At 34.6% G+C, this 27,987-nt stretch overlaps 1 protein-coding gene across 4 annotated transcripts; it reads left to right on the top strand.

Annotated features, from left to right (window-relative positions):
* Positions 1-268: 268 nt before the first annotated feature.
* On the top strand, positions 269-27,986 carry LOC106712440 (choline-phosphate cytidylyltransferase A). 4 transcript variants are annotated; one of them, XM_014505014.2, is made up of 8 exons: positions 269-610; positions 15,558-15,780; positions 18,027-18,124; positions 22,510-22,672; positions 22,881-23,050; positions 23,322-23,542; positions 24,249-24,321; positions 27,250-27,986. In XM_014505014.2, the coding sequence occupies exons 1-8, from the start codon at positions 479-481 to the stop codon at positions 27,304-27,306; spliced, it is 1,137 nt and encodes a 378-aa protein (XP_014360500.1). In that variant the 5' UTR covers positions 269-478; the 3' UTR covers positions 27,307-27,986. The 4 variants fall into 4 exon arrangements, with proteins under 4 accessions (XP_014360500.1, XP_014360498.1, XP_045542279.1 ...); XM_014505012.2 differs by having other exon boundaries at positions 270-610; positions 24,249-24,313; XM_045686323.1 differs by lacking the exon at positions 269-610 and adding an exon at positions 6,308-6,811.
* The last annotated feature ends 1 nt before the right edge of the window (position 27,987 follows it).

Here is a 27,987-nt window from a genome sequence, read left to right on the forward strand (position 1 = left end):
ACCTACTCTCGTACATTTCAAAGAACACTCTTTAAATTTGCAAATCTTTTAATTTTAAACCTTTTACAAACTAATGGATTTTTTTTCGAATCGATAAAACTGCGGCGTGTATCGATTCACCTAACAGTCGGCTCCCTGACCTAACACTAACATTTGACAATTGTCAAATTCATGACACCTTAGTCGTGTTTTGTTGTTAATTTTTTCTTCTATTTCTTTATTATATAAAAGTGAATGTATTAAAAATAATTATTTTATATTTCTGTGGATAAAAAAGTACTATAGCGAAAAAAAGAATAGAGTACTTATGTTTTTCGAGGTTAAGATAAAAAAATTATAATAGTAGTTTTTTTTGCAATAAATCAATACAATTAAAAGTACATCATATTTCTGGATTGTTCCGACTTAAATTATTGTAAGTTCGCGACACACTATTTTGTTGCCCCCATAATTTTGGCCACCGGCGTGCCATGTAAGAATGTCCCGTAAGAGATCCCGATTAGGCGACGAAAATATGATTTCGCAAGCTGGTGATATGGAAAGTACAAGCGTTCGTAATGGAAGCGACCATAGTTTTTCCAGTGCTAACAATCAACCGGATATTCCACAGGTATGTTTTGTTTTATTTACTTACATAATACCAGAACAAAGTTTTTAATACATTTATTTAAATATGAAGAAAGTTACATTGATAAAGATTGGTATACTATTTTCTGTTACATAAAATTTAAAAATTGAATACACCGTATTATAATAAATCTAAACCAAAAATAGGCAGACATGCATCTTGCAGTTAAAATAAAGTATAAGCAAATTCACTGCACCTACAATTTTCATGTATTTAATTGTATAACTGAATGAGTCGCTGCAACTGCCCACCTGAAGCAGAACAATTTCACCTTTATATTTAATGAAAATAAAATAGAGAGCATTAAAGAAGATGTATTTATACTATAAATTCAGTTATTATTATTACATTAATCTGCAATGCTCCACACTGGTAACTACAGAGTTTTTTTTTTAATTTGATAGTTCCTTATTTTGGTATATCTAAACAAACACTTCCCCTTGATTATGTTAGTATGAAATATAGATATGAAATTATGAGATATGATAAAATGATTTAGATATAGTATCACTTCACCTAAAGAGCTACTATCCCAAGTATCCAATTAGTAATGAAGCACTAGACCATGATTAACATCTAATATATAAAATTCTCGTGTCACAGTTTTCGTTCCCGTACTCCTCTGAAACGGCTTGACCGATTCTCATGAAATTTTGTGAGCATATTGAGTAGGTCTGAAAATCGGCCAACATCTATTTTTCATACCCCTATTAAGTTTTTTTTTACCGCGCGCGGACGGAGTTGCGGGCGACAGCTAGTATTATATAGTTTATTTAAATAAATACTAATTTTGTCTGTACCCAAAGATACATTAGGATCACTATGCCAGTTCATTGCCCTCTTAACTAGGCCACATGTAATCCAATGCCATACCTTAGTTGTTTATTTCAACTCAATCTGTAATCTTGTTACAGTAGCATGTACTTGGTACAAATATTATGTTTTACTTATGCATTTAAATACAACTTGTAAAACATTCACATCAATATTCTCTTTAACTTCATTCAAGTTTTCAATAAGTCAAGATATTCTAAGAAGAGAGTATTTTTACTAGTAGATAAAAGAAAAATATTAGGGCAACTAAGCCTTTCAGGCTTAGATGATCCACATCTTAAAGGTGTATTATTTTTTCTACTACAAAATTTTTACAAAATTTTTGTAAGGGTCACAAATAGGTTTATTCGTCTACTGCTAGTGTACTAGGCAATCATAATTACATCAAATATTTTTTAATGCTGCTTGCTTGTAAACATGTTTATAAACTGTGTAATAAATAATTGCGAAGCGATCGTCAATAGATCGATGTCTTGGGCCAGACGCCAAAAAGAGTGGCGTGATCAGAGTACAACGCATTCGTTTTGTAGTGCGCTGACCGAAATGTGCCAGCACATAGCTTTTTTATTGTAACATCCCATATAATACAATATCTTGATGATATAAAGTAAACTTTTTTGAATTGTGTAACATACAGCTTAAATAGGAGCAAAGTACAGGAATTAATAAGTTAAATAAATAGTATAATGTAGGCAAGTTAAAATAAAAATTGTTACATGATGGCATAGTACAAAAATTTATTAAAAAAAAAAAAATATTGTAGAAAGATAATGTTTTACAAATAAGATATGTTGCAAATACTATAACATAGTTGTTTATTTTGATGGATTAAATATTATAGTAGTTGCTTGAAAAATCCTAGACAGTTTTAATCATATTAAAGATAATAATTTATTACACCTTGGTCATTTATCATTTTTTAAGGTTTTATCGGGTCGTTTACTTCCTTGTTATTTTTTAGTAAACAATGTGTAGGATATCGATAAATTAACGCGAACGTATTTTGACCTTCATTTCACGAAATGTGATGTAATCGCTGTTATAAATGATGTAAAAATAGCGCACTGTATATTTGTATCAGCCAAGTAATAGCGAGGAGGAAAGTTCGTTTAGAAAACGATTGAAATTTAGTTCGCTGAAATGCGCAGTGAATGATTTATTTTAGATTAAAATATTTATTATAGTACCAGATACAGTTTATCTGTACGCGATAAAATCCAGAATGCGAAATGATCAATAATCTATGTCTAGTTAAATCATTTTAATTTTTTTTTTAAATATTTCTACGAATAATTCAACTACAGTAGAAACTTTTTCATTCAAAGCAAGTATTGGTATTGTGGTTAATCGACAATTGAAAGGACGGAAATCTTGTGTTACATTGGTCGCGCTCCATTTATCGTCATAGTTCGCTCTGACCCCGGATACGGTCGCTGACGTCCAACTACAAATACAAGGGATAATTTCAGAGGAACTATTTATTAGCAGCCAGGTTATTAAAATTTTCTTTTATTGTATTCAAAGCTAGGCTTATCTGTACTGGGGGCTATTTTTACGAACTTTACCTGCATATAATATTCGGGATGATGTCCATGTAATGTAGGCAACAGTGTTCTTGATCTGTAGCAGTAAGTGTAAAATTTTGGATCGCTTGATGATGTATCTAAATCTTTTGACACTATCACGGCAGCTGTATTATAACGTTCAGATTTATGAGATGTTCAAGGTTCATGTTTGCACGTGATCGTTTTTTTTGTTACTTTACTTTTTCAAGTATTTTTGTAAAATATTGTGTAAATCAATCTTACGGTCATCAACAAAATGTATTGGATTTGGCAAACGCATGTCGGTCACTGAGTCGGTCAATGTCTCTTCATCTACTAAAATAGTTTTGTATCTGCTTAATTTCGTAACTGTCAAAAATATCCCATTTAAATGTGTTATCTTTTTACAATATGAAGAACCCTTTTGGGAAGAGGAATATTTGACAGAACCCTAGACTCTGGGTTTGATATTTCTAGGCCCTAGAATAATCAAGCACAGACTAATTTGCAATTCTTTCCTAGCGTCGCTCATTCGGTTCTTGTCCTAACTTTCTGTACATACGCATTATTAAACTTTAGACGGATTTGTTTCCTCTGTAACCTTAAAATCCGCCTTAGTATTTCATTAATTATGATCACTACCTACTTATTTTCGTGGACCCCCGGAAAGGCTCCGCGGAGCACACTTTGAATAACGCTGATTTATTTAATTAAACATGATCTTACTAATATTATAAATGCGAAAGTTTAGATGAATGGATGTTTGTTTCAAGGTATCACCAGAACGGCTGTATGGATGTCGATGAAATTTGGTATACATGTAGAACACAGTCTGAAAGAACACGTATACTACTAATTAAGTTTTCTTTTTAATTCCGCGAGGTTGGAGTTGCGCTCGTCAGCTAGTTTTCTATAAGTGTTTTAAAGACATAATAACTATAGAACTTTAATTTATTATCTGTTGCATTATATTTTCCGTGGTATAGGATTAGTAGACTACGATAAGGCAAAAGAACTGTGTAACAAAGCAAACATATATATTTAATGAAGCAATTCATTAAGGACTTTCTTGTAATCCATTTTCATTCATTTGTAGCACCACGTTGATAAATCGACTCATAATTGAATCCCTAACCAGCATTCCGTGGAATTACATTATTCATTTTTAGGGATTACAATCAATACATCAAAGTTATATAATATTATATTAAGTATTTATTTATTGTAACATGTTTAAGTATTCAATATTAAGTATCAACTAGTCGAAATTAATCAATATGATTAATAACTACTGTTATGCTATGTAGTAAAATTATAAAATACTAGTTGTTGCCCGCGACTCCATCCACATGGGATTAAAGAAAACTTATTTAGTAGCCCATGTGCTTTTCCAAGCTATGTTGTACATCTGTGCCAAATTTCATCAAGATCCGTTGAGCCGTTCCGGAGATATCTTCAACATCCTACCATCCATCCATCCACCTGAAATTTCGCATTTATAATATTAGTAGGATTAGTAGTAATATTAGTAGTATATGTGCATTTTTCTTAGTAAAATCAGACTTTTGCTTTACTACGAAGTGTAATACGACCAGCCAGGCATTTGAGATAATGTTTGTCATGTAAATTCAAAGTATAACATTTAAAAAAGTATATTCATAATCTTTTTATATTTTCTTCCAAGTATTTGACCTTAATTAATATTAATAAGTAGTGTACGTATTAAAAGGTAATGCTAATGTCCATTGGAAGTTGAAATGAATAGCTGGTGACGCCATCACTGCGTCATAACGCTCAAACGTCTGCGCTCATGTTTTTGTGATGATTATAAACTGGTTTAACTTTTTAATTTTTGTAGTAATTTTAGTGTAACTATTTCCTTTATACTTTAATTTTTGTAATTATAATTCTATTTATATTTAATTGCTACGTCCCACGTCATCAGCGCAGAAAAAAATAGCCCAAGTTACTCCCGCGAACATCTGGTACCTTCCAGTCCCGTCAAAATCAACCCAGCTGTTTGTGAGATTACCCGGAACTAACGCAGATATGCGGACAGACAGCCAAACGACATTTCCAAAAATGTTTTTTTCGTTATGCAACGCAAAAACGATACATACGATATACGCAAAATATGTCATTTTATAAATATGTCGATGGGTCCTATGTATAAGGGTCAAAGTAACAAATTCATGATTTTTACTTTTTTAAGTTAAAAGATACCTCTTAGTCTATTTAACAACATGCACTAAGCACAAATACACATTTACGTAAACGTGTTTTTTTGCTAAAGTAAAATGGCCTATGCGGCATTTTTTCCTATATGGTTGAATCTTTGAGGGCTTCTGTAAAGTTTTCAATTTGCACATTGTTCATTATTCGTAGGAGCCATCGAATTATAAGTTGTTTAAAAGTGACGAAGAAGTATGCATCAATGGTGTCTCTTCTTTTTGTATGATTATTTTTTTATTTGAAGATAATGATAACTAGTTATGTTTCAAACCTGAATCATCTGCCATTAGGAAACAAATAGCAGTGACGTACATTCAAACAAGTTAAAACATAACGACGCAAGAAAATTAAAATTATGTGTGGGAAAAATACATAAAAAGACCACTTGAAATTACTATTTTATAAACGCGGAAATATGTAAAACTCCAAATCGTTATTAGTAGTTTTGAAAGGACGTAGTTTCTACCCATCCTCTATTTTATTTATGTTTAGTACCCAAAATTAAACCAAGTTATCCATTAATTGGCTTAAAATAAATTTTATTACAAGACTTTTTTTGAACTTCAAAAAATAATATCAATCTAATTTTTTATATTTAAATTCATTTGACCCCTAATTAATCAACATTATAGTGTTGTATTGTTTTGGAAGGTAATTCCTTTTTTTTATTTGTTACCAACTTACAAAAAGAAGAGGTTCACAATATCTCAGTCTCTTTTCTTCTCTTTCATAGATGTTTAGACACCGTAGTTATGGACTTGCTGCGGAGTAATTTGTTATTACGTTTTGTGTAATTGCTTATTACTCTATTTCCTGATATCTACGGGGCATCTGGATTTTTTTGCTGTGATTTGTGTTGATAACGGTAGTATAGACAATAGAAATTGCCGACTTTATCTTATAACTGGAGAGTTGAAACCGGCATTAGTATAACGTGTCGTATTATAACAAGTGAGTGGTGCTCCGGTACAGCCGCGGCAGGCTGGTTGGGGCCGTGAGTGCTAACTCGTGAATGCGGCGCAGCGGCGGCGCGCGGGGCGTCCCGTGGCGTGTCGCGTGTCCGCCGAGCCTCCACGTCGGCGTCGCGCCACCGGCGTCGGCACCCCTCTCCCTCGCCGCTCAGCCCGCGCCGCGCCTGTCTGCCTCATGCAACATAACCGATTCGACATCGTCGTGTTAGTCATGCTCCATAGCTAATAAAGTGCGGACGTGTGCATTCCATATTTAAAGTACGTTAATACACCGATTTTTATATAACAGGAGCACATTAGAATAATATTGGAGTAATTAGTACCATTTAATTTCAAAATTCTGTGAATAATTGATTAATTTATTTTTTAAATATTCTGAATACGATGCGAGAGACAATCACGACCGTGTGCCGGTAATACTTTGGAACTGTGTACGTAATCTTAATTAAGAAGTGCAGAACAATTAGTTAAAAATGTCGTCAGTAACGCTAACTACGACGCTCACTAATGGCCATTACAACGGCAAGTTGGAGACGCTGGAGACAAACTTGAACGGCTACAGGAAGAATGGATATGTAAAACCCGAACCAGTTGAAGTATCGGTAAGTTCCTGGTCTACAAAATCATAAGTTTATAATAAAAAGTAAACATCTCTTAATCTCTCTTGTCCAGTTCAGAATTAGAAAAAAAAACAGATAGATAAAAAAATGAGAAAACTGATAGACATACAGAAGATTGTGAAAAGAAACACATTTCACTAAAATCGAAATATAGAAAATAAAAATAGTGAAAGTTCGGCCCAGACTTAGTGTGGCCTCATAGAAAGTTTTATTTACATTGGTCGCGAGTTTTCGCAGTGTACGAGTACATAGGTACAAAGTGCACAGCCATTTCGCCGTCATTAGAATTGAATGCTTGGAATTCGTTCCGATGACAGTTGAGCGAATAAGGCACTGTTTCAACGTGACCAGAATACATTTGTCGATATTATTGTATAAAATCGATATCTTCGTTTATTGATATATGAACACTAGTGGTCAATACAATACCACAACGAAGGAAGGATCGTGCTATGAGATGTTCTAGGACCGATTTTTCGGCTTGTCTAAATATGATATATTAACATGCTCTTTGAAACATTCTCAAATCTCAGTAACATTTTTGCCGGGTGCATGACACATTCATTTCATGTAGTACTGAAGTTAGTATCTAAATAAAAGCATTTTAAATCTGGATGTTCTAATCAAATTTGAATACATGAAACGATAAACTATCGCCGGACCATATGATAAAAAGTCACACATCAACTTTTAGAACTCAACAACCTTGACGGACAGCCAGTCGAACTTTTAGTGCGGACACCAACCGCGACCCGGGAATTGGATACGGGTTTTATAATATCATTCGTAATTCGTAACTCGTATTACTTATAAATAAATATCCACTTAATTCACACGGTATAATGAAGATATCGTAGGATTTCTTAGTATAATAAAACTTATGACATATGTATTACAAATATGGTCCCCAAAAAAACCACCTGAATTTTAAATATTTTCTACAAAATAGTAATTGAAGTAATCATCAATTGTTAAAAAGATGACCACTAGGTCTAATAAAATTATATATAACCAAGGAATTTACATACCGGGAGTCCAATAAGAAGGGTTCCTTTTATTTTTGTTACCACGTACTGTTTGATTTGGAGTTTAAAGGCTGCCCTAGTATGTCTGAATGTTTTATCTGTGTTATAGAAGAGGTCTGTGTCAAGCAGTGGATCGATAAAAGTTGATGTGATTACTATATGTATGTCTTTTAAACGTAAGTTAATAGATCGTCAATAATGCCGCACCGTATTGTGTGTAGGAGTAACTTACCAGGAGGTGAATGTTCTGCTCGTCTCGTTGCAAAGTATTATTAAAATATACTTGTTATTACATTTTGGCGACTGACTGTTTGGATTTAACCAAACCGGATTCTTGAGTTCGGTTCTTGACCCCCGAACAGCTGATACCGAGTTGCGATGTCGGCAATAATCAGGGTTAAGTTTCGATAAAGGAAATGGAAAATAATAATCATCTTATATTTAAAAACTTTTTACGAATATGTATGTAGATTTAGGCATACTACAACCTGACAATTATCGAAACTTTATACGTGGGAACGTAAATAATGTTAGGTTAGGAAAAAATGATAATGGTAAAAATTTTGATCTTGTACGAACTTCTATACGGTGATGGTAATGTATTTTTGATGTGAAACATCTATAGGATCACTTGTAAACCGAATCGTTGAGTTGGCGACGCTTGCCGTGGCGACGGTCGCCAAGCTATATACTAAGGTATACATCATATATACCGAACCCGGCCTGAATCCACCATAATATGATGCTTTCCGTCCTTGTCTCCGGGGACTTTCCACAGGATGAAGGAACCCCGATAATTGAACTGATCGGAACCTCGAACATTTTAAACCGTTGCTTTGCATATATATTAAGCGTGTTTTAGAATATTGTTAATATTGTTTGTTGTTGAGCGCGACTTCACCATAGCAACGACGTGACAAGAGATAACGAAAATTTGTAGAAAATAAATGTACTTCTTGTGAAGATTTAAGTTTTTATTCATAGAATAAACAATATATATATATATATATATATATATATATATATATATATATATATATATATATATATATATATATATATATTATTTTAATAATATTACCTTTATGCATATTGTACACACACGATGTTTCACATCTGCCAGGCGTCCCGTGACGGATCACATTTTTTTTACTAAATTAAACAATAGTTCCGTTACAATGGTTATAACGTTAAAAAAATTGAAGGCAACAGATAGTGAGGGGCAACCTTTTTAACTGTTTGTAATTTTTACGTCATTACCTACAGTTTGCAAATCATGCGGTATGTAGATTAAAAATTACACAAGTGTTGTGCGCTCCTATAATTGATGTGGTGATTTCCGAACAGAAATCCTCGGTTTTTTGTACCTTGCCATGTCATGTCATTGTCATGAGTTGTGTTATATGTTGTTATATAATGAATCGAGTACATGTACTACGAATTTAAAGTTTAGATCATGTTTAAAGCGCGAATGTGTTGAATGAAATATGTTTCTATTGCTTTTATAATACAACTTAAAAATCCCGTTGCAAGCATAACGTCACGGACTTCCGAATGACGACAGACACATGACAGAATGCCACAGTTCAGTACACTCACACAGTATCACTCGTGTTGTGTAACTTGTACACAATAAAGTAGGTGAGTGTAATCTATGTTAATTTATTTGACTTTCAGACAAGAACAAAGACGTGAAACTGTTGAATGATCTATAACTTCAAACTTTAGTGGTTTTTACTAATATACTGTTCGTAAGAAACGGGATTTTTACTACGATTAGGCTGTTTGAGCTCCCGATATTTCTGCACAGTTGCATGCACCATTATCACGGGTTGACTGGTGTTGTGCGGTAGTGTGAAAAATGTACTTACGAACAGTATATGTCGAATGATCATTTTTAATTGAACTTTATAATAAAACAACTTACATTTTATATACGTAGCAACGTTATTTTAATCTAAAAATAGGTTCAATTATTTATTAATTGATTATTATTTTTTCACAAAAGCGAATGCTAAAAGATTTAAAAGGTTTGGTCAAATCTAGGTAGACGCATAGCTGAGTTTTGTTCAGCTATTTATTTTGTAAAATTGGGATTTTATACTTTCGGTAGGGTTATTTAAGATGTTTATCCCTACATGCATCTGTTATTATCAAAACATCATCATTAGCGATGTCATTATTTCGCATCTGTCACCTAATGTCAAGTTCATAGTAATTGTTGTTGACGTCAATGATGTAGTTAAATAAAAAAGAAGTTAGGTCAAACACATAGGTCATGAGCACCGGTTTCACTTATAAAACTTTGTAATATATTCATTAATATAGCTGTCGCCCGCGACTCCTTCCACGTGAAATTAAAAAAATCTTAAGCTACTTATTCTTGTGTTCTATAACCGTCTTACTAATATTATAAATGCGAATGTTTAGAAGGATGGATGTTTGTTCGAAGGTATCTCAGGAACGGATCAACGGAGTTCATGTAATTTGGCACAAATATAGAATATAGTCTGGAAGAACACATCTACTTATTACCTTTTTTTAATTCCGCGCGGACCGAGTTGCGGGCGATAGCTAGTATACACATATGTAGATCATAGTGTGGAAGAGATTTCTTCGTAAGTTTTGATCAAGATCCGTTGAGCCGACCAGGAGGTACCTTCTAACATACATCCATCCATCCATCCATCTAAACATCCGCCTTTATAATATTAGTAAGATATCATTGCCTCTATAATGATTTATGTTAGTTGAAAAATAATAAAAATATTCAATTAAAATTTCTAAAAATTTTTTTAGAAAGTGAAACAAAAATACGTGGCCTTACGCTATTCTTGGTTTCACTGACAAATCGTTTCAGCTGCATTATACATGCTTTAGGTCATCTGAAGTAATATAAAACACTGAAATAATCTGAAAATACCTAGTTTAAGATGGTGAAAATTATATATATTTCCTTCAACCGGTTGTTGGTAACAATAAATCTTATCGCGACTATAACAAAGGGGACGTATCAAGTCGTAATTTCAACGGAAACAATCGCTCAGATATGAGAAACTGCATTTTTAATTAAATCTTATCAATGCTATAAACTATTTCTAGATTTTCTACACGCGATGTACCAAGTATTGTGAAATAGTACACACTCTAATAAGTAGTAATGAATTGATGGATTTGTGTCTAATACTTTGAATGTATTTTTACAAGAAAAAGTATATTTTTCCTTGTTTCATTAATAGATTTCATCGTTATCAATATTTATGTAATTAAAAGCTAATGATTTGCCGATATCTTGATGAATTTATATTCAGAAAGTTTACATTATATTACCATATACCAACAGCTTTCTCCGTACCTTACTCTTACCGGTTTTAGTATAAGCTTGTTCAAAGGGCATCTTAATACTTGTATTTCAGTTTACCATTTAACCGCTCTGTTATTAATTAAACTTTAAACTTTACATTCACTGTATCTTACATTTACACTAGTAGATATAATTTAAATTTACATAATATACCCATGAAAATTTTATAAATACTTTTTCGATAGTTAATCAGTAATTGCTTAATATTCAAGTATGTACTTTAATTGGGTTTAATGACCGGTTTAAAAAATTATCAATTTGTTTTGTAGCTAGAAAAACCAGATCCAATTTAAACGAGGCAATGTATAATTTTACTATACAGATATAGTGATAAAATTATCCAAATGTATTCATGATATTAATGTTAGGTTAAAAAAACTCATGCTAAATATAGTCGTAAAATATGTGTCATTGTCACGAGAGTACCACGTGGTTAGCGTACGATGTCGCAACGCCAATAGAACAGTTCGTACGCTCGCACCACTGTTCCTCCGACGACGTAGGAATTAATTCTAATATTTATTACATAATTTTATATTACACACGAGAAATTTTGTATTGCTACATCATTCCACGTGCTCTCTAACTACATTGATTACGAAATAAGAATGTTTTGTTCCTTTACTATTCTTCATAAATTGTCTTAATGCATTTTAATTCAATAATGGTTGAAAAAAAGGGACTCAATCACATTTTTGACGTGACAAATTGTTCATTCACGAAATAAAGCATTTTAGCGATTTACGCTAGCTTATTTATTAAAATATCCAGTCAGATATAACAGTAGGTAATAGTACCCATCCGTATTGAGTGAAGCGGATAAGTTTACGCATCGTTTTCTATCGCCCAATGCGGTTAGTCGACCTTATTAATTATGTTACATTCATCGAACATATCACACAAATAAGTCCTTCAGAAAATCGATTCCATTACGCACTGTAACCGCAAGTTATAAATTTTATAACTATCCATTTAATTTGTTACCGTTGGTTTCTTAGACTGAAATTTCTGCATAAAACATATCATCGTCCCTGTCATTATCTATATATATAAAAGAAAGTCGTGTTAGTTACACTATTTATTACTCAAGAACGGCTGAATCGATTTGACTGAAAATTGGTGGGCAGATAGCTTGATTTTTACCCCGTTTTCTATTTTTATTCCGCGCGGACGGAGTCGCGGGTAAAAGCTAGTTTTTGATAAAACAGAAATAACAATATTTGTAATCAGGGATTTTTTTCTTAGAAAACCAGGGTAACTAACGATTTAGTTGCACTAAGCGATTACTTGTAGGTTCCTATGCCAGCAGGATGGCATTAATAAACAGAACCGTTACATCGTGGTTAATTCATAAGATTTAAATGACCACGGCCATGCTATATAAATGTGTATTGTGGTATCAAGAGATGGTCGTGATTATATTAATATAAAACATCTCGTCATCCTCACTTCTTATTCAACATCTTGCACGAAACCGTTGTTTTATCGTTTCTTTTGTTGTCGGTCGCATCTGTTTTGACTTTGACGTTTCAGACAATTGCCTCCATGTATCAACATTGCAAGTTATTCAGTTGAAAATATATTATAACGTCGCTTTTAATTATTTACTAAGATGTATGTCAAATATGTTTGCTTAGTTTTTCAACTTATTTGTCTGGTAAAAAATTTAGAATAATAGTTTTTTTTTTTATTGAGTAAACATATTCTTAGTTGTACAAATTAGTAGTAAATCTTTTCTGTCATTGAACTTAATTAAATTCTGTACACAACAATACTTTATGTTAAAAAATGCCTAAATCTGAGTTATTTTGATTTCCATATCTATAACATGTAACTATGTCAATGTTAAGTAAAGTAATCAAGTTTCTGAACAATAATCACAAAGGTTGTAAGTTTGATGTTTTAAATATTTAGGTACGTTAGTAATTTTACAGAATCTTTTAGGTTTCTTTAGTTATTTATTTATTTTATTCATATCACTGTGTGTTTCTGACACCAAAATCTCCGTTTTGAAACATATTATCTTTATTTTGTCAAAGATAATGTACAGAGAATTTGCACTCAGAAATCCACGGTTAGTATTACTTATTAGTTCTAGAGAGAAAAAAAAACTTATGAGCCGTCATGGGACGCCTGGCAGATGTGAAACATCGTGTGTGTACAAGTAATATGCATAAAATATTAAAAATTATAATTAAATAAATAATTAATAATAATGATAATAATAATAATGTATACCTCAGCGTACACTCTACTACACATAAAATATATATATGTATACCTTAGTATAGCGTGGTGACCCGTCGCCACGGCAAGCGTCGCCACGCCAACAATTCGGTTTACAAGTGATCCTATAGATGTTTCACATCAAAATAGCCACGTAAACATTTAGATAACAAAGTAATTAAGTGTATTTTTTTACATTAAATTGAACTATTGGCGTCATGAGTTAAAAGTTTATGAGAGATCTGCTGAAAGTTGATATTCGTGTTTTAATAACGACAATAAATGTAAATGATATTTTCCACTGGCACTTCCCGATTCTATGACCTTGAGCCTTTCTACGTACGTGACTGTTGCTGGTATTATTATGTTCCATACTACGTGTAAATATTTCTGCTGATTTTGCATTAACATGTTATAATTTCGAACGCATGTTATCTGCTAATGTTGCAAATGATTACTAGATTTACTGCCAGATTATGAGAGTCACAATTAATTAATTAAAATGTATAGGCGCCAAGACGATCCTTAGATTTTACTTCCTTCTCTGTGAATCTCCTATTAATCATGACGATTTGTTTGAGCGCAAGTTTACGCACTCATATAAATAGCAACGCAGTCACAACATTGCAAGTGCCGACAATTAAACGATAAGGGATGAGATCGGTCACGTGTCGACCTTCGCCTGACGCCCAGCGGACATTGTCGGCCACTAATGGCACATCACGCCACTGTTACAGATAAACCTAATCGCAACAAAACCTTTGCCACCCACTGATCATGTTTAAAAATAAATCGTTCAGTTCGCGAGGATCTCAGACTACGATGATGACTGCGGATGTGTCTCTTTTCGAAACATGTACTACTTGTCGAGTTCTATTCAACAGATTTGGTTCCAAACCACATTACTACTACTTTTTTATTCAAACAAATATTATGAGTACCTTACTAAGGAACTACTTCGATGATTATTTACGAAAGTGCTTGCTAATACTTGTCAAAAAATATGAATTTTACATACCTACTGATTGGAAGTATTTAAGTGGTATGATAGGTTATTAAATTTCACTTACATAATACATTTATTAATAATAAATTCAATTCTAATTAACACGTCTTGAAATTATTTTGTTGTAAATGTTTTTGTACGTATTTCAAACGTTAAATAGATTTTTGTATCACTGATAGGTACCATTCAGACTGCACTAGCGGGTGCGGTGGCGGGCGCGGGCGCTCGGGTCTTGGCGTCTGCGTATTCACAGTGGCGATCGAGCTACGAGTGTCATTGCACATGTGATAGGTCGTTCTCAAACTTTGCTACGTATTTAGAAGACATGGATGAAGATTTGTTTTTATTAATGGAAAATTCATACTTGAAATGGAAATTTCAATATATGAAGTTTGGCACACACGATTTAAATAAAGGAAGAGAAAATTTTGGAGAATTTCTTTGAATACACGAGACGACGCTTCGGCGGGTGAATCAAAATGGTTTAGAACCACACGCGTAGTCGCCTAACAGACGCTATATCACTGTGAACGATACGGGCGGACTGAGCCATTAGAAACTCCCGCGCCACGCGCGCCCGCGCCCGCCTCATGAAGACGCGCAGCTCGCGGGAGCACTGTGAACGCAAATGGCGTCTGCATACATTTTGATTTACACGCGCCCGCGCTAGCACCCGCGCCCGCCGGCACTCTGAAAGAGTACATAAAGTTTTTACTTTATTTATTGCTAAATTTTTCCGTGAATGGGCACATTCGCAATTAAAATTACTCCCTGTGTTTTTTCTGTGTCTGTATCATGAGTCGATTAAGTCATTGCTATATATATCTTCATTTTAAGGATTCTCGAAGCGTGAAAATATTATTGTTTACACACGTAATGGTCTTTATACTCTACCTATATGTATTAGTCATACACTTTTACTTGAGTAAACAACAAAATGGCAGATGTACAGATATTTAAATCGCATTCTGCCCTTTTCGACCCCTTATCTATTCAAGTACTCTTAGATCCTAGTTTCTGTTTTCTTTCTCTTGACTGCCGGTTATTTTTTTATTTAATAATTACTACTATCATAATGTATATTGACGTGTTTGTTTTGTGGTGCAGTCGTTGCGGCTAGCGGCGCCGTTTAGCACAGATCCGATGGCGGTGGCGGAGCGTGAGCGATGCGCGTACGGGCGCATCCCTCGCGCCGCCGCGCTCGCCGGCACCGCGCCGCGTCGCGTGCGCGTCTACTCCGACGGCATCTATGACATGTTCCATCAGGGACACGCAAGGCAGCTACAGCAAGCCAAAAACGTCTTCCCCAATGTATATCTCATAGTCGGAGGTGAGTTGCTCATACTATTTTATATAAGGAACTAAACTGCATTCATTTTTGGTAAAATATTTTGCTAAAACTACCGTTATTTGATTAGTATATGAATATAGTTAAGTCGATGAAAAAAAAATCTGACCCAAAAATTATAACTTGAACAAACTGTTTTCTAAACATTTCACCTGCGTGTATAATGTCCTTGTGATGTCAATATGTATTATATACCTATCATATCAAACGTCACATTATTGAGCATAGGAATTCCGATTGAGTTGGCGGGCTGATCGCAGCGTAATATTATCGTTACTCCTGCCAAAGCTTCTTCAATCAATTATCTAAGAAGTATTACGACATTATTTAACTTTTTATGCATCACCAATGAATTGCTGCGAAGAAAATGGTGACCTTCATCTCAATTAAATATCTTTGAGTTCGTCTAATCCTTTATAGTTTTAAATCTATTTTATCCTTAAAATATTTCCTTATTAATTTAATCATAAGAATCTAAATCAATTCGAATTTAATTGTCATTAAAAGCAATAGAATAGGTATTGCTGGAACTGCATTGCAAAGATAAGACTAGTTACTCGTATACTGTTAGGAGTATACCTTATGAATACGTCACTCAGTCATCCCGATAGACTCGTGAACAGTCATTCGGAAATAACACAATGGACGATGATCTCACACTACAGAGAGTAAGGAAATGTCATACAAATAATGACTCATGAATCCCTTATTTGTCTTTTTAAAATAACATATTACATAATGGAGTTAGATAAGGACGGCAGGAATGCGCTGCGAAGGATATTGATTGTGCTCGAATGCGGCATTCCTTGCACTATGGAATTTCTTTTCAGACATCGCATGATAAATGTATAGTATATTATAGTAAGTTCTTTTTGCTAAAACGAATCAATGTTAAATCCTGTAAATATTTTGCTAAATCGTTGATCTAAACCACTAAATATACTCGGTAAAACAGGACTAAATTCAAGCTTGACGTCACCTTGGCGTTGTCCACATTCATCTTAGTGACTGTCAGTATTTTAAATTAATTACACACAGAGATGATATTTATTAACATCTAATAAATTATAATACATCTATAACTTAGTCCAAAATGTTTTATCCTGACAAGACTGTCGAGCTACGATAGTGTAAATATTTTTAAATCTAATTAAAACAAATGTGGTGTAATTTTTGTAATCACCGTTTGAGGTTTCAGTCACCACCAAATCTTTGGGGCGATTTTTTTAATATTCGTATAACACTAATAATTTCTCTGTTATGTTTTTATATATCTAAGTTTTATGGTACGGCTTAAAATCGCATTATATCTGTAATTTTTCGTAAAAAAACGGGAACTCCTTAGCAGCAGTGTTGTTGTAAATTTAAAATCTACAGTGGCTCTACCAATCTATTAGAACGTAGAAACGGCCCAAACAATGTTTGGAATGTCTTGTATCCGTTCCTGATACCAAAAGAAATAAATGGACGGATAAACAACACTCGTGTTGCCATGATAGAAACAATAATAAACATGACTATTAACAAATATTTACTTATCAGTGGATTCCACGTTTTTCGTAATGAATACAAAATGCAACCGTGTAATAGCTTCTTTGATTGGTTGGCGTTGGTCGTACGAGTTTTATCTTGCGATACTGAGATATCTTGAAGTTTTAATTACGTACAATGTAATTGGTGTTATCAGTGTTGCAGCAATAATGTAGCTTCGATTGTGATATGAAACGCGTGACACATTGAGGCTAGATTTAATGAGTGTGCCAATCCTATGTGCAAATCGATATTCATTAGGCCAAGTGCAAATAACAAGGTCATTATTGATTAATGTTTTCAAGTTCGATAGGATTTAATTTTAGTTAATGACGTACTTAAATAATCGCATATAACAGATATGACAGGAATTCTTTAAAGTAATTATTTGTTTAGGATTTAATGTCTTTGAACATTACTTTTATCATTATGAACATGAGAAACGTATGTGCGTTATTAAAAACAGATTCTTGTTGTATACGTGCCAAGAACGAGATTTTTTTCTATGATATAAATGAAATACTTTTACCCTAGTGCTTCAAATACATAGGTACTCCATCTTTTCCTTTATCAGTAAAACTAAAATTTATATGATCGACATACAGAGAACTTTTTTTACTTTTCCCGTTATTTATAAATTGTTTCGTTTATAAAAGAGGAGATTCGGCTAAGTGGTATATTATAATGTGTTTTTGCAGTATGCAGCGACAAACTGACACATAGCCGCAAGGGACGCACCGTGATGACGGAAGACGAAAGGTACGAGGCGGTCCGGCATTGCAGATACGTTGATGAGGTAATTTGAACATTATTTTTAACACGTTTAAGAACTATTTTTGTGTTGTTTTTTTTATTTTATCAGTATATGCTAATATACACAGAAATGATAAATTTTCACGAAGGCTTTGATAACGGTCACGGATGTTATGTTTTATGTTTTATTCTGAGAGATATTTTTAGTAATAACGACAACTATAAGAGCTATGATATTTTTTTATCATTCTAATACGTAGCGTAAGCAGGTTTAGTTTCAATGATTATAAATCGAACAAATTGATGATTTCAACCAGTCCTATCTTACTAATATTATAAATGCGAATGTTTAGATGGATGGATGTTTGTTTGAAGGTATCTTCCGAAAGGCTCAACGGATCTTGATGAAAATTGGCACATGTAAAATATAGTCTGGAAGAACACATACGCTATTTATTAAGTTTTTTTTATGCCGCGCGGACAGAGTCGCGGGCGGCAGATAGTAGTAATATAAATAACATTCCAGTAACTATTTTAAGTACCCCACACTTTTCACCAAAGTTAAAAATAGACTGAAGTTAAATTTTGACTTTGAGAAAGAATTCTAATTTTGATATTTCCTAACGTTGAATGAAGCGCGCTGGATTCCATCGCTGAACTGGAATAATATTATCTGAGACTATAATTACTTCACTCAATAAAAACATGTTTTAATCACTCTTAATTAACTTAATGAATAATAATGACACTACGTAGTAATGATGATTAAAAAAACATCCTTTTTATAAAAAATAACTAGCTTTTCACCTCGATTTCGACCGCGGGAATTTTAAAATATCTAGTAATATATAGCCTATGTTACTTAGTGATAATGTAGCTTTCTAATGGCAAAAGAAATTTCGAAATCGAGCACATAGTTTTTTTTAATTTATTCGTTACATACAAAAATACAAATCTTTCCTCTTTATATGATAGATAACCTTTGATTCATAAATTTAACATACAATTGTTGTTTTAATAGATTTATTGAATATAATACATAATTTAAGAATAATTTAATTAAACAAATAAATAAATAACTGCTTTATTGTAATTAAAACATTATAATTACTTAAAGGAAATTATTTATTAATCACGTTCTCTGTGTTTCATCACAAACATAAATTAAATAAAAATGTATTTTTTATTTATTTAGTCTTTAATTTGTATCACAAGACAATTATTTAGTAGACAAGTATTAACTGAATTATACTAGTAATACTTTCAATAACTAAATTATTCGAACCGAAAATTATATCGGTTAGGGTTCGAAAACCTAGTTCTTAAAATTATCTGTAGCGGCGTGTGTGTAGCTACATATGGTTTGGAAAAAAACTAAAAGTGTTGAGGCGTTTGAGGATTTGGAACTTTGAAATCAAACCAACGTATCGTCTTCTGTATTTCAAATGTATTCTGGTTTTTGATACAATGATCTAGGATAGCGGGGTGGGGATAATTAGCCAATAGGCGACACGTACGTATATTGGTTTCGCACTTTGATTGGATATCACGATGTCACAGGAAACTAGCACTTAAATCCTAAACATTATCTTTGTAATTAAAATTTTCTTTAAGATAAGAAACTCGTATAGAATGTATGTTTGCAATTAAAATTTTCGTTATAATATGGAAATTGTATGGAACGGAAAATAACCGGTACATGTTTTAATTAAAACTGATAGGTGTATGAGGAGAGCTGCGCACACGCATCAATTTGCTGTAACTAATTAACATTCAATGGCAAGTTATGAAGATGTGCCTGTTATAATATAATAGAAGAAACACAATAAAGATTTTGATATCGACTTGAAATTAACACAATATTGACCGAAAAATGTTTAAAAATATAATTTTTAGTCTGTTTAGTGAAAAAACAATATTTATTCAACTACTAGCTGTCTGCTGCGGTACCGTTCGCGCGGAATTGAGAAAAAAAAATTAGCCTATCTGTTTTTCTATTATATATATTACTACTGTGCCAAGATCTGTGAAGCCATTACGGAGATACCTTGGAACAAACATCCATCCATCCATCCACGTAAACTTACGCATTTATAATATTAGAAAGATTTTGGGATAAATATATAGTAGCGAGGAAAATTACGTAAAGATGAATTTAATTAAATTGCAGTATGTGTGGCCTTTAACGACACCTAAGAATAAGATTAACCTAAATATAAAATACTAGGTCGGTGGGTTATTTACTTTATAATTAACGATAAGCCGCTAAAAGCACAACCAGTTTCCACCACATCACAGTTTTTGTTCTCTGACACAATTCAAAATCTAAACCTTTTATGGATTGTTTTACGCGCCTAAAGAAAAGGTGTTAAGTGTCTACACATTAGTAGTTTCTTAGTAAATAGCTCCGTTACCCGAATTAGGTACAAGAACCATAGTTATATTGTATTTCACTCCTGCCATAAAACATCTTCACGACTAACTCTAGTTTCATCTGTTTTAACAAACGACAATCAACTCTAAATAAAAATTATCAATATATTATGACTCTAATGTAATGAAAACATAACAATGCATAATTAAAAATGCACTTGAGTGAGTTGTGCCGGTCGTCGGTTTTGTAAGAAATAGCGTAGGTTTGCGTTCCTAGTGGGCTGCATTGTTAAAAGCCTCTCTACACCCACGCCCTGCTTTAACTAGGTCGTTTCCATTTGCCTATGCAGCGTTCCACATCTTGAGAAAAATATTCAATAGCTGTATAATACTGATTCTAATCATTAAGAATACAATTTTAATTAAAAGTCAAATGCTTATTGTAAAGTTATTTGGCCTAATAACTGAATAGTGTAGGGTATATTTCTTTGACTATCCAGTTAGTGTACGGTTGCAATCTCTTGCAACACAGCTTAGGACGTAAAACTATTAAGTACTACGAGGGGAGGTCCAAAAGTTCGCGGAATGGAGGGGATGGAGTGGGGATAGGGTAGCTCGCTTAGTGTCATACTAATTGGGCACTCATAATTAGTATATATATAACATTTCAACCCTATAGTGCCATTCGTTTACGAGTACTCGCCTGCTGAACAAGTCAATCCGGAAGCAAACTGCAACTATGGAGAAAATTGAACATCGCGCTGTGCTAAAATTCCTTACCAAGCAAGGAAAAAACGTTCAAACCATTTTAAATGAAATGGAAGCCGTTTATGGAGATCAGTGCCCTGGTAAAACAATGGTTTATAAGTGGCATGGTCTTTTTAAACATGGTTGAGATTCAATTGAAGACGACTCTCGCTCTGGGCGGCCAGCTGACGCCACCACATCAGACATCGTCGAAAAAGTCGAAAAACTTGTACTCGAAGACACACGTTTGAAGAAGAAACAATTATCTGCATTTGTTGGAGTATCAGATACAACTATTTTGCGTATCCTGCACGACCACCTGGGCATGACAAAAGTCAGTGCAAGATGGGTGCCGAGAATGCTCACGCCGCTTCAAAAACAGCAGCGCGTCGACGCGTCTAAGCACTTTTTGGAGTTGTGTGGAGACGAGCCCGTGCAGATTTTGGAGCGGATTGTTACTGGAGATGAAACATGGGTTCATCACTTTGAACCTGAGTCCAAACAGGAGTCCATGCAATGGCACAAAAAGGGTACACCACCTCCCAAAAAATTCAAGGTGTCAGAATCGGCGGGAAAGTTGATGGCCACTGTTTTTTGGGATTGTAAGGGAATATTACTCATTGATTATAAAGAAAAAGGTACCACTATAACCGGAGAATACTACGCACTCATATTAGAAAAGTTAAAGGAGTCAATTAAAGAAAAACGTCGAGGAAAATTGGCCAAGGGTGTGTTGCTTTTGCAAGACAACGCGCCGGTTCACAAGAGCCGAGTTGCCATGGCTGCTCTGCACACACATGGGTTCGAACCACTTGTTCACCCACCCTACAGTCCAGACCTGGCTCCTAGCGATTTTTATTTATTTCCAAATTTAAAAAAAGAGCTAAGGGGAAGGAAATTTTCCGACGATAATGAAGTGAAGGAGGCAATTTCGGCCCATTTTGAGGCCAAAGACAAAAAATATTTTTTCGATGGTTTAGAAAAATTAATTCATAGATCGAATAAATGTATTAGACTTAAGGGTGATTATATTGAAAAGGAAAAATAAATTTATTGTTATATTTCATTGACAACCCTTTCATTCCGCGAACTTTTGGACCTCCCCTCGTAGCTGTCGACCCCGACACCGTCTGCGAAGAATTGAAAAAAAAAACTTAATACTACGTGTTCTTCCACACTATGTTCTATATCTGTGCCAAATTTCATGAAGTCCAGCCGTTCGGGAGATATCTTCTAACAAACATCCATCCATCTATCTAAACATTCGCATTTATAATATTACTAAGATAATGAGTTATTGTTTCCAAGGTGGTTCGAGACGCGCCGTGGGAGTACGACGAGGAGTTCCTAGAGAAGCACAAGATCGATTTCGTGGCGCACGATGACATCCCTTACACGACAGAGGACTGCGAGGACACGTACGCAATGATTAAGGCTAAGGACATGTTCGTCGCCACAGAGAGGACGGAAGGTCAGTCATCTTATAAACACCGGCGTCAAACTAGTAACATCACTAACAATTTTTGCTTGAAGTTTCTTTACTGTTGTACAAGTAAACGTAAAAAGTTTCTAAATCCTTCAGAATATTCCGCGTCTCTTATACATTTGCTGGGGTAAAAAACCCTTAATATTTGATTAAAATTGTAGCGATGTTTAAATATTAGTTTGTGTTGTGTTAGGCGTGTCGACGTCGGACATAGTGGCGCGGATCGTGCGCGACTACGACATCTACGTGCGGCGCAATCTGGCGCGCGGATACTCCGCCAAGGAACTCAACGTCTCCTTCCTCAACGAGAAGAAGTTCCGTCTCCAGAACAAGATGGACGAGCTCAAAGATAAAGGCAAAAAGGTAACGTCATCTGACTTTATAAAAATAAGCGGACCATTTCAGACTATTTACATTCGCGAAGTGGGGATTTTTTCTTAAGATTTCTTTATGTATTAGTAAAGATACCCTCAGATTTATTCAGATGCGCTAAGAAAAGGAGCGGTATTGAGAATTGTAACCAACGAGAATCCGTGCGTAGATATATGAATGTAGTAGAAACAAGAAATATGTGCTAAGATTGTGCGAAACGAAGGTCCGTAATCTCAGTATAATATGTAACGGTGTGTTGCAGGTGATGACGAACATCGGCGAGAAACGCGTGGACATCCTGACGAAGTGGGAGGAGAAGTCGCGCGAGCTGATCGATGCGTTCCTGCTGCTGTTCGGTCCTGACGGGCGGCTGTCCAACATCTGGCACGAGGGTAAGGGTCGGCTGATGCAGGCGCTCAGTCAGCCCCCCTCCCCGCGCGCATCACCACCACCCAGCGAGAACGGAGACGTGCACGAACACAGGTACATCACATCACAACACATCATATCACATCACACACAAGATCTCCATTACTACATGTACCACGTAATGGCAACATTCATTAATTGATTTATAATAATATTTTTGACATTATAATTTAAATCTAAAAAATATTCTTTCCTGTCTAATGTTCTCCGGTATATTGCTCAATAGATATGGTATACTTTTTTATTGTTCTATCAACTTAATAGTTATGCATCTGGGATCTAATGTTATAAATATTAATGACATTATAAGAAAATCTTTTCTCTTTTGTTGTTGACCTCCGCCATCTTGAATCGCTAGGAAACATATGATGTCAAAATATCTGTGCAGTAATTTTTAATTGTTAAAAAAAAAAAAGATTTCAACAGTGGTAGACGTCAGCAACAACATCAGGTGCACGAATTGGCCTCGCTCAGTGAAATACCACAACCACACAGAAGGCAGGCGTCAAGTGGAAGTCATTCCCGTTTCGTCTGATGAGTGACCCAATTTTAGGCTTCTTTCCCTTCCCACCATTTCTAATAAATAGAGGATGGAAAGAAGAAGTTGATTTGACGGAGGAGGGAATGAAAAGAATGAGGAAATATTCTCTTTCTGTGTATGTTCCCCTCCTCCGTCCGAAACGCATTTGAAATTGCGGATATCTGCCACCCTATGAAATAAAAAAATATAAATATATATATGTATATGTAATTGTTGCAGCGGGTCAGTGTCGCCGCCGCCGGCCAAGTCGCGCCGCTACGAGACATTGTGGGAGCCGCACGCAGGTAACTGGGTAACTATGCCTGGCTTGTACTAGATACCAATATATTTTTGCATTTAAGTCCCTTCCTCATTAAATTAACAAAAACAACTTTTTTTTTGTCATCATCAACCTGCCCTTATCCCTATGGAGGGTCGGCACAGTATGTACTACTCCTCCATACATCTCTATCAGCCGTCATATCTGAATTTACCTCCTTCTTACGCATATCCTCTTTCACACAATCCATCCATACTTTCTTTGGTCTTCCTCTACCTTTATAGCCATCCACATTCAGTCTCATTACTTTTTTTGTTTATATGATTATCATCCCTCCGCATAACATGTCATGTAACTTTTTTTTTTAGTATTGTCTATAATTTAATAAAACAGTGTGATTTTTTGAATCTTGTAAGACAAGGGACTTAAATGCAATATAGGACTAGCACGCTATAATATATACACACCGGCACAATTAGCGGAACAGAAAAAAAAGTGAGACTATGAGATAATAAAGCATATATTTGACGAAAATGTAATTAGACACAAAATAACAAATTGATTAACATATTTTAACAACGACTTTGGAAAGTCTTCGTCATTTTTTATTGAAAAATAAAGAAATTTGAAATAAGTGAATTTTGTAGATGATTATGAACCATTACAAAAAATAAAAAAAGTAAGCATTAAATGATTTAACAATAAAATTAAAGCAAAATTAATAACGAGTGTTTCCCCCTCTTGCTCTGATTACGGTTTCCATTCGTCTGGGCATGCTACAGATTATGTTATCGATGATTTCTTGAGACAACCGCTCCCACTCCTCAAGTAATGCGTTTCCAAGTTCATTCAGATTGTTGGGGGGTGGCATTCTGGATTTAACCCTTCTTTTTAGCAAGTCCCAGACATGCTCTATCGGATTCATATCGGGGGAATTTTCTGGCCACTGCATCACCGGTTTACCTACGTGGCTCAGATATGCCTGTACCGATTGTGCACTATGAGCACGAGCATTATCTTGCATTAGAATAAAGTCGTCACCAATAAATGGTGCAAATGGTACAACATGTTCTTCTAATATGTCTCTGATGTATCGATCTGCTGTCATGGTCCCTCCTGTGACTATCACTAACTCCGTGCGAGCTCCCAAACATATCCCTCCCCAAACCATAATCGAGCCGCCACCATAAGCCACTGTGTGTTCAAAATTAGACTGTATATGGCGTTCTCCTTTGCGTCTCCATATTCTCTGTCTCCCATCGATCTGTTTTAAAAGAACTCGGCACTCAACAGTAAAGAGAACCTGCTGCCATTCTTTCAAATCCAATGACGATGTTCTCGCGCATAGCTTAATCGGTTTACGCGGTGACGTCTCTCAAGTTTTGGGCCTTTGGCAGGTATATACGACCCTTAACCAACTTCTTCAAAACTCCTGCGTACTGTACGCTCACTTACTCGTACTCCTCGAACGTATTCCAGTTCATTTCGAGCTTGTACAGCCGTTAATCGCGTATTCCTACGAACTCCAAGTTGTAAAAAACTGTCATCTCGCCTCGATGTACATCTTTTTCTACCTTGACCCCTCCTCCTCACAAGAGAATTAGACGATCCGTATCGCTGGATGCTGCGATGAATCGTTGATACTGGTCGACGAAGCTTTGAGGCAATCGATCTGTAGGTATGGCCATTTCTCCTAATTTCATCAGCCCTAATGATTTCCAGTGATGTTAAGTCAGGCATAATAAAGAGCTTTTAATAAACAAAATTGCCTATAGAATAACAAATTTATAAAAAAACATTAAGTGCAATTTTTCAAAAAAATTACAATTACGTAGTTATTACTCGAACAAGTTGACAAAACGTATTGTTCGGTAAAATAAAACAAATAAATGAAAAAAGTGTATGTCGTCTAATTTTATATTTTCAAATTTGACAATAAATTAAAAAAATATCATAACTGGCCAGTTCCTCAAGTAAAAGATTTTAAAATCCTGCTTTTTTTTGTGTTCCGCTAATTGTGCCGGTGTGTATATATCACAAGTATTGAGTTATTGAGCAATGCCTATTTAAACAATATAATCTTTTGTTGTTAATGTTTAAATAAATTTTAAACTGTCTTTTGACTTCGTATATTTAGTAATTTATTTTTTTCTAACCTCACAAATATTTATTACTTAAATATAGATGAGTAGTAGTTAATGTTTTTGATTTATTTTGCATGATTAATTACTGTTTGTACTAGAGTTGATTACAAAATAACATCTAAGTTTATCTCAGAATTTAGCATGTTTGTTTATAGTAACTTTAGTAAAAGTTTTTTTATTTTGTTCTGATGCATGGATAACTCGCTTTATTATTATTTACTTGATTATGTAATAAATAATATTGTATAATCCTAAAATTACTCAATGGGAAATGAACTGCCTTTTGCTTACTTTAAATGTAAGTATAGTCAAGAGCAACATTAGCACTAAATATACCAAAGATATACAAAAAATAATTTATTTTGTATTCTAAATACAAATTACTCTATGTACTGTGGCCATACCAACGAAATCCATTAATTTTTACAAAAAAAAAAACAAAAATAAGATTTTTTAAAGATAGTTCGTAAATTATTTACAAGGTGGCCTTTTTTTCCAGCTCTGAATGCATTCCGGCTTCGGAATTCTTTTTTTTTAATTTAGGCACAGTCAATAAGGAATATTTTTTTTTTAAATCGCTAGAATGACGTACAACGTAAAGTAAACTTTGACAGATGTCAGCCGACTGTTGGCGCTGCCGCCTACTGAGAGCTTTCAGTTTTTCTCCCTATTGTAATCACATTTTTATTAAATAAAACATCCAGCGCTGGAAATGTTACAGCATTCCTAGACCTGTTACATTTTAATCTTAAATAGCCATCACAATATTTACAATTATGTTCTTGCATGAAATTATATTGAGAAGTATTTGTGACAGATGCATCGAGCTCTGACGGTGTTGGGGAGTCGGAAGAGGCAGCGAAGCGCCAGCTGACCGACGACGGCTCCGACAGCGACGACGACGACTACCAGGACACCAGCCCCTACCTATAGGACGAGCCGCCCGACGTCGCGCGCCTCGCCATATGATGCGCCGCCGTCGCCCAGACCCTAGTGCTCAGTGCTGGCTGCCTCGCATGGACTTTGTAAAATTGCAACGCATTTGTCACACAAAAACTCGGAAAGTGTCGTCGGCTTGCAATATATCTAACTACACATGAATGTGTAGTTATTGTAGATTTACTTATTACTGCTCACCCCGTCAGGGGTAATGGCCGTTTAGACGATAGTCGACTTAGTGTAGCCAATAGTATTTTTTTACTATTGTAAATCGTCCATTGTCAACGACAATGTTAGTGGAGAGGAGTGCATTTCGTTAAAAAATAACCTTTGTGTTAAATTATTTTAGTGTACGGCTTCAAATTCGCGTTTCGTCTGTCTGCAAGACTCGAGTGAATGTATTTTATCCTATTAGGTTTTAAAAATGTATTTACTTTATTTATGATGATTTTTAATTGTAAATCTTTTTCTCACTATTATGATTGTGCGCGCGTTGTGGGTGCAGAGTACGCAGCGAGCGGTTGCGGGCCGCGCGCCCCGCGCCTTCGCCGCGCACTCGCAACACCTTGTTTGTATTCTACTTTTTGACAGTTGATTAAAGAGGTGCTTATTTTAC

Source organism: Papilio machaon, chromosome 3, assembly GCF_912999745.1.
Source record: "Papilio machaon chromosome 3, ilPapMach1.1, whole genome shotgun sequence".
NCBI lineage: Eukaryota > Metazoa > Arthropoda > Insecta > Lepidoptera > Papilionidae > Papilio > Papilio machaon.